This window comes from Anser anser, assembly GCF_964211835.1.
Source record: "Anser anser genome assembly, chromosome: 7".
Taxonomy (NCBI): domain Eukaryota; kingdom Metazoa; phylum Chordata; class Aves; order Anseriformes; family Anatidae; genus Anser; species Anser anser.
The window spans coordinates 219,400-227,847 of NC_139727.1; the positions used below are offsets into that span (position 1 = coordinate 219,400).

At 39.8% G+C, this 8,448-nt stretch overlaps 1 protein-coding gene across 1 annotated transcript; it reads right to left on the reverse strand.

The window, feature by feature from the left end:
* Positions 1–1,704: 1,704 nt before the first annotated feature.
* On the reverse strand, positions 1,705–5,890 carry LOC310902194 (tRNA selenocysteine 1-associated protein 1-like; the record flags this gene model as incomplete). Its single annotated transcript, XM_083843353.1, has 4 exons — positions 5,610–5,890; positions 3,232–3,427; positions 2,660–2,705; positions 1,705–1,841 (listed from the first exon to the last, which is right to left on the reverse strand). Exons 1-4 carry the CDS (start codon positions 5,768–5,770, stop codon positions 1,705–1,707), a joined length of 540 nt encoding a protein of 179 aa, XP_083699479.1. The 5' UTR covers positions 5,771–5,890.
* Between the last annotated feature and the right edge of the window lie 2,558 nt (positions 5,891–8,448).

Genomic DNA, 8,448 nt, shown 5'->3' on the forward strand with positions numbered 1-8,448 from the left:
CATGCTTTGGGAAGAGTTAACTGCAACAGCTCTAACTGTGATGCCACCTCACCCCCTCCACCTATGTGAGGTTCTTTGCCTTCTGTCTCCTCCTACGTGTACACCTGCACTAGAACCAGGAAGAATGTGCTTCCTACAATACTCCAAGAGCCTCTTCTGTTTCAGGATGTCATCATTTCAATTCAGGACTGAAAGTATTCCTAGCAAAAACCCAACAGCTAATAGCTAACAGAAGCAGTTGCTGGTGATCAGCTACAAGTAACCTGGAAGTACTGAGGAGTCACAAAAGAGAATTTGCATTACATTTAAGAACAGCATGCAGCTTAGGACCACTGCTTTCACTGACTACACTAAGCCATAAAAAAGAATTGGATTCTTACCTGCCATCACAGCAATTATGGTTTATGTTGCCCCCAAAACACACACGGCAGTACCAGAACTGTGTCAACTAGCTTTAACAGCTTCCCCAGCTATTAAGTACAGTAATTTCTGCTTCCTTTTTTTTCTTGGAGGAATATTCTTTTGTTTCCAGCCTCACTTACTTATTATACACACTGTTAATTAGCAACTATTTCTCCATACTCATAGGGTTATGGAGTCCCTATGACTGGAAAAGACTCTGTACCCTTCAAGATAAGAACAGCATAAAGGCAGCAACTCGCAAGACTGCTCTAGCTTAAAGCAAAGCTTTCCTCATTGCTCTCATCTCCTTTGACTTGAGTGCTGTCATCCTTCTACCAGAGCTTTAAAAACTTCATTACCACGAATGAAGGAAGACCAGAGCAATCAGAGAGGGTAGCAGAGGGTATAACTTAAGGAGCTGTTACTAGGATTTTTTTGTTGTTCCTGGTGGACTATTTTTCTCCTTGCCAGCAAGGAGGGAAAACCAGCAAGTTGTTTTCTCCAAGATTTTTTTTTTTTAGGTTTAAGAACACGGATTATGTTGTAGCAATTTCTTCGCTGTAAAGCGTCAGCTGAGAAGTCTAACAGTAAGAAGGGCAAGGGAAAACTGAATGCTGATGCAGAGAGTGCCAGCAGACATCATCCTCATTCCACGGGATGTTTGTAGCTATGGCAGTTGAAGTCTACACTTCCATATGCTTAACATACCCTATTTATAAGCCAATTTTAGCTGACCTAGCATGTATCAGTAGTACAGTTAGAGCCAGCAGCCTGCAGGAAAAAGTGGGCACAGGTGTTTCCATAGCAAGGCCTGTGAGTGTCTCCCATACATACTTCCAGTCTAAGCAAGCACATGAAAGGCTTGGCTTGTCGCTTACCTAAGGAACCAGGAAAACAAGGGGAAGCTAGATTTTGCTTGTGTCCTAATGCCCATATAAAAATAAAGACAGATGAAATACCCTTACTACCTTGTTAAATTCCATAAGCCGGAAGAGAACGTGCTGCACACAGGTACAAGTAAAATCCCTTGCTGGCAGGTTTGCAGAAACAAATTTTTTATTTACACAGGCAAGTCTTATCTTTAAGATAAGACCCCATTTACCTCTTTACATTTCTCGAATATTTACATGACTTCATGATGCTCCAAGAAGGGAGTGATGAACAAAAAGATTACAGAAACTGTCAAAAGCATAGCAAAAAAACCCCAACCTATCATTGTGCTTTAAAACTTATGAGCTAGAATAATGTAGAAGAAATGTAGTTTTAGCACTTTGGTCCTAACGGTCATGCTCTAGAAGACACTTAAATAGCAGAGGGGATTTCAGAAGTGACCGTATCCAGAGGTTGCCAGTGACAATTCATGAGTGAATCGTAGAGTTCTTCGCTTGTCTCCGTGAATTGTCTGTTCATTTCATCAACATCCAAGTAGAGCTGTGGATCTGAAAATAAAAGCCTGGTAAGTCCAAGTATCAAATCTGAGGCATGCGCACAAAAAAACTTCATGTGAAATGGCTAACAAAATGTATTTTAAGCTAAGTGTAATAAGCTATTAGATCTACTAATTTTAGTGAGGTATTTAGTCCTCTAAAATTTTGAGCCTCACAGCTCCAACTTTTGGGAATTTGTATATTAGAAGGCTGGGACTAGAATTGTCTTTCAAGATAAAGACAAAGACAATGTTTAAGATAGTAAAGATAACGTTTAAGGATAATCAGCCATGAAACCCTCCCAAGAGTCATTTAATTCACTTCTACGGCAATACACGTTACATAGGATAGTTTCTAAACACTAACACAAAATGCCTCCACGTGAGGAACTTTGCAAACCTTCCAGGACACAAATATGTTTTGTACCGTATTTGTAAGTGCAAGCTGAATCCTCCTTTTGGAATCTGCAACATAAGCTTTTACCTCAGGGTGGAGAACAAAGCTTTTGCATATTACTGAGTTTCTAATACAAAATCTGTTTAGCGGAACCAATACAAAGAACAAAATTCTGTCTTAGACCATTTTCAAATGGGAATGAAGGCACAGGTACAAGAAACCTGCTGCGAAGCATTGACAGTGTCCCGTTTTACTTGATGCGGTCAGTGTATGCTGTATCAGCTTTAAAACCCCAGCTGAATGCAGATCAACCCCACAGAGGTTTGACCTCAGCTGAATTTTCAAGATGTTCTTCATCCAGTAGAGGTTGGCTTGTATTGTTAAAAGGCACAAGTATGGCTAAACTCAAGTGACAATGACAGAACCCTTATTACCGTCAGTAATTAGGTCATCACCGATTGCAGTCATAACTGAAGATTCCTGAAAGACAGAAAAGGCTAAGTTTAATCATAACTCATTTCAGAAAGCATCACAGATTCAAAGTGCTGCAGTCTCAACCCATTCCTTCTTCCTACAACTACAAGGATAGATGGCATTTTATCTATTTATTTTAAGAAGAAAGCCAATATTACAGTACAGGTTGGAAGGGACTTCCGGAGGTCACAACTAATACATTGACCACGATAAGACCACTTACAACAACTGTTTAATTTGCTTTAAGCAAAGCAAATCAGAAGAACAGGAACAGAAGAAGCGTACGCAATTATGCTGTCAAAACCATTCTTTGGTATGCGTGAACAAATAATGGTGTATAAATCACTAATTCTATGGATTTACTATTTAAGCACTTAAATACAAACACCTCTGAATGGAATCTGCTCTTTTAACTTCACACTAAGCAGAAAGCATGTTTTCAACTTCGGATTCTTTTTGCTGATTCACACAAATCTGTACAACATATTATCTGTGAAATATTTTCTTTACAGCAAGCGTGCACTATCTTTACCTCAAAAACAGCTGGAGCCATTAAAGAATCTCCTAAAGAGCAGTCTCCAACAGCTTGCATGCTGTCATAGGGAGCATAGGAGCTGTAGTTGTAGTCAGCGTAAGCATCGTAACTCCTCTGCGAGTAGTAGTTCTGGTAATCTTGGTAATAATCATTATAGTTGTATGACTGGTACCGCTGCAATTCTGCTTTCAGTCTGAAACATGAGGAGTTGCATACAGTCAGAGAACAAGAAACTGTAAACCCAGTTCTGAACTTAAACAATTTGTTAGCTTACATACTTCAAAGCTTAAAAGGAAGCTTTCCTAAACAGTCACCTAAGTGACAGCTTAAGTCACAGCTCAAAACCTCATTTCTATAGAAGCAAGCATCCTCACCTTTGCCAATACCAGAAGGAATTGTTCTCATGGATTAACTCCAGAGCCTTGACATGGTTACCTGTACACATCAAGTATTTTTAGCGTTGGCATAAGCAAGCTGCTGCTAAGTCTCTGTGCTTTGCTAAAGATTGATTTAAGACCAGAGACATTTATCAAGCACAGCTGCTTTAAAGATGCAGTCTTAACCCTTCTATCTTTTATTTGTTTAATTACTAGATCTTATTTCCAGAAAGAAGTGAATGGAGTCAGATTATCCATTTCAAAAAAGCATCTGACGCTGCCTGTCAGTTTGCCATGTCTACCTCCACCTGCTCAGTTTTTTTGTTTGTTTAAAGTCCATTAAACATTCAACAGCTGCCAACTATACCGCTCAGGTGAAGTCAGTCTTGCTTAACAACACAATCGCGATTCTCCAGCATGACGCCTTATTATTAGTGGGAGAATTACAAAATACGCTGGTTCTTAAGAAGAAAGGGCCAGCTGATTAGCTTTCACTACTTTCCCTTTCAAGATTTCTCAGGGGCAGCTTCAGACTAATGACAAGAACCAAGACAAGTGCTATCTGTACTAAAACTGAGGTACACTGCATAAAGAACATTCAGATAACCCAGCTGCATATTCAAAAAAATCCGCTGTTTAGACTTGTCTTCACTGATTCTGTACAGGCAGACCTCCTGTGGTTGCAGTGCCCAGTTTCTCTGACTTGAATTGGGGATGCAGAGAAGTGAGTTCTATGCTTTTGGGGAAGAATACAAGCTGAAGGCATTCTGAAATAGCTTCCAAACTAAGCAAACATGAGGGACAAACTAATCCAATGGCTGGGTATTTCAATGCTAAGAGAGCACGGTACTCAGCCATTCAGAAACGTATTACTGATGTGTATTTTAATACCTACATTTGTTTCAATACTGCAAAGCTACACAAGTTCTAATAAAGAGGTAATCCATTGTCTTGTTACTGTAGTAAACAAACAGAAGATACATCATCTTAGGTCTTCTGCTTCCAACTGCACTCTTCCTACATACAGTTGTGTAGGGAAGGAAAATCTGAAAATACTGTTGACGTTCTTCTGGATAGCCGAAGCAAGAAAACATGTTTGTGGCTTATTCTTGTTTTCAAAATAAAACAATATTAATTTAATCAAAAAATTTTGGCAAAGAAGTTTGGACAGTGCTCTCTTGGAGAAGAGCATTTCCATTCTAAAGCAGAAGGAGGCAACATTTGCAGAATTATGCTAGGTAAACAGAAACAGAAGTGTCATTTTTTACTATTTAACAGAACACACAAGCTAACCTCATGAACATACTGAAATTGTTTATATGAAGTCCTGTTTTGTCAGTATCCTGGATCAAAGTTCATCAAATTTGGTGTCAATTCTTTAACCGTTCAGAGACCTGAATTGCCTTAAATAAGTGATAGAACTGAGCCGGTAGAGTAAGAAACCCTCTCAGGAAGTGCTAAGCTTTAAACTCCCCATTGCCCTAAGCTCATGAAAAGCAAAGAATAGCATTCTAAACCTGTTCTAGTAATAACGCCTTTGGCTTTCTCCCTGCGTTCCCATTTTTCCCCCCACTTCTTTCCTGTCAACCCACTATAAAACTAGTTATGTGCTTCTCTCAAACTAGAGGGAAAGCTCTAAGAACAAGAACTCCCTAGCATATAAAACCACTTGTTGTCCCTTCTACCTTATGCAGGCCCAAACCTGAAAATATTTACCAATGCATTCAGCTTTGCTGCTGTTGAGAAACAAGGCTGGTTACAATGGCAGCTAAGCCCAAGTTGCGCTGTCTGGCTAGACTTAACAGTTGGATTCCCCCAGCCATCCTGAAGCAGGTTGATGAATCCAGGGAGTCAAAACATAGGACTTCTGCATTTCTGGTTTTGTAGACTGCATCCTGTGTACAGCCACTACAGCAAGGGCCACAGACTTTCCAAAGGCAGAGCTACAAGAATCTGATTATTTAGAATAATTGTATCAATGCACAACTCCTTGGTTACCTTTTAGAAATTCCTATGCTCAGCCGGATTCCTTTTCCCCCCAGGCCTGGTGCATTCTGGCAGTCTTGCAGTGCCCTCATCTGATCACCTTGCTCACCAAATCTGACATAGGCATACCCTCTACTATTTTCAAAAGGGAGAAAACCAATTCTAGTATGCATAACAGTTACAAAGCTAATGAATTCAATTTCTGTCTTCTACAAAAAACAGAAGATAGCAGCTACTATAGCTTCTATTACTTAAGCAACCTCTCTGGCATGTGCACGTGCACAGAAAAGGCTTTCACCAAATTAAAAAACTTGGGCCAGAAGCAAAAAGCTTATTCCTTGGTAGCATTAAGATGCAACTCACTGAGAGCCAGCAAAACAATACATTTTAAGTGCTCTCTGCGTAAGTAATCAGATTCCATATTTCTGCATATACAGCAGTTAATCAGTTAGCACTAACCCACTCCTTTTGGAGCCACAAACTTTATTGGTCACAAACACCAAGAGCTGGCTGTAATTATCTGAACCAGTATTAACCGGTACCTCTGAACTCTTCAAACAAAAATATCTTTCAGGTGCTCTTAGAAGAACAACATCAATTGCCTGCAACAATTTGATGGCTTTGCTAAACGGAGCACTGAAAAGCACAGTGGTACAGTTTCTTTTGTAGCCTGTTCAGAAATTATAGCCCCGTGCCTACAGCTTCAAATCAGGCCAAGCTTACCAGCCCAACTCTTACAGCTTAAGTTCACTGCACTCGAATGCCTTCAAGACGTGCTTTTAGGAGCCATGGAGAAGAACCCTCTGGTAAGACCACCATTATAAAGTACTGAGTGTTGTTTTACACTTAAAATAGAACTATCTGTTACAGTCATTCATCAGCTTTCCCTAGGCTGCTGCTCTCTCACTACTGAATGTGATCCTGCTCTCAGTTTCCCACTAACTTTTTCCCCCAGCGGTTATGGCCTCTTTTCATCTATGACACTTTTAAGGGACTACACCGTGTTGAAAAATGCTGGTTAACATTTCCTTTTACACAAGGTGCCTCATCGAATTTTCCTGACTAAACCAAACCCCAGAACCTTAACTAGAAGAGGAAGCACACAAACACACACGCCTCCCTGGCCACCATATCTCCCCAAAACATATCTATTCAGTAACAGACCAACTGTAAGAATACTGCGATTAAAATCAGTATAGCTCTATACACTGCTTTTGTTCGGGATTACTAGCTAATGTCCTTCCCCTTACCCCTTCTGGAATTAATACTGAATTCTGTACTCCAAAACGCGGTTCTTAAGTCATACAAATGACATTTAACAATCAGAATTTTTCCACACAGTGATCCTCAATAAAAACTTCAATCCTCTACTGCAGTCTTTCAACAAATTAAAGGAATACAAAACTGGCTAATAACTGTTCAGTGATTTTTGGACCTTTGTAGCACTAGAGTAACAGCAGTACACTCTGCAGCATAGTTGCAAGTACGTGGGAATAAGATACTCTCTCTCATCTCTTTTTTTCTCTGAAAAGTGTGAGGCCTCTATTTCACCCTACTAAAGATTTTACCACCAACTGTACTGCTAGCATTGAGACACTACAACTTCTGTGCTTGTATGAGATGCAGGACAGGTTCCTTAAGGTGTCGCAATTTTTTGTCTAAACCTAGTGTTGAGATCAAAAAAGGGATTGCTACTAATTGCGTACGTATCAATAACCAGGACAGAAGACATGCTGCATATAGGAATTAAACTTTTTCTAAAGCTCTAGTACATGAACATATCAAATCCCGCAGATTTTTTCTAGTATGGTTTCAGAGGTCTTACTTGATGGACATAAGCGCACAAGTGAAGACAAAAGATACTCTGTTTACCTGAAGTACTGGTTTGCAAGTACTGCTTCTCTTCTGTCCTTCCCAAAATAAACTGTGAGGCAGCTGCAGACTCTGCACCTGAACACTCTGAGTGAACACCGAATGTAAATGATGGCAAGGCAGCATTTTGTGGACGCAGCCGCAGCACCAAAACCTGCAGAAATAAGTGAATGTCAAGTCCGTAACCCACGGTGTATCTGCAGTACGTGAAGGTTTGAACTACATTCTAGTCCTGATCTTTCCAGTCAAAACTGTTTAACAAACAACCCACCAAACAGTAAAACAAACAAGAAAACCCCATGCTTCCTCTCTACATAAAACTTTTCACAACTGTGTTTTCTGCCCACCACCTGGCTTTAAAAAGTATACGAACTTCTTTGAAAGATCATGTTTTTAGTCTGAACTCCAAATGAACAACGTGTAGGGCATGTAAAGAACAAGCACGTCATTAATGAAAGCTTTTCTCTAAAAAGGATAAACTTATTCTTGGGGAAAAGTGTGGAAACAGATGTTATCTAGGCAATATTCCTACAGGAAAAACGAATAATTTTGCCACACCTCAAAGGAAAAAATAATTGTGCTTAACAGGTAAGAAAATAAAAAAAATCAGAGCAAACCAAAAAATAAATCACAGAATATGCATCCTCGTTTTAATCATTAAGTATTACCTCTGAGCTCTGCTTTGGTGCTTGGCTTTGCACTTTCACAGGCTACACACTTCGTGGCCTCTGCTTTGTTTTGAACCAAGCAGGTCTCCCAATCCCAGCTTCCTTCGGGCTTCTTGAATTTGTCTAAATCCAGAAATTCTCCAGAAGGAGCAGAAAATGCAGATGCACTGCTACTGGTCACAGGTGTTGGACCCTCTGTGAGACAAACAAGACAGTTAACCATCCTGTTTGAACATGAACTATAAAATGAACATTAACTTTTAAATTTGATTTGTCAAATCCCACAGAAATGTTCAAAATTACTCCACAAC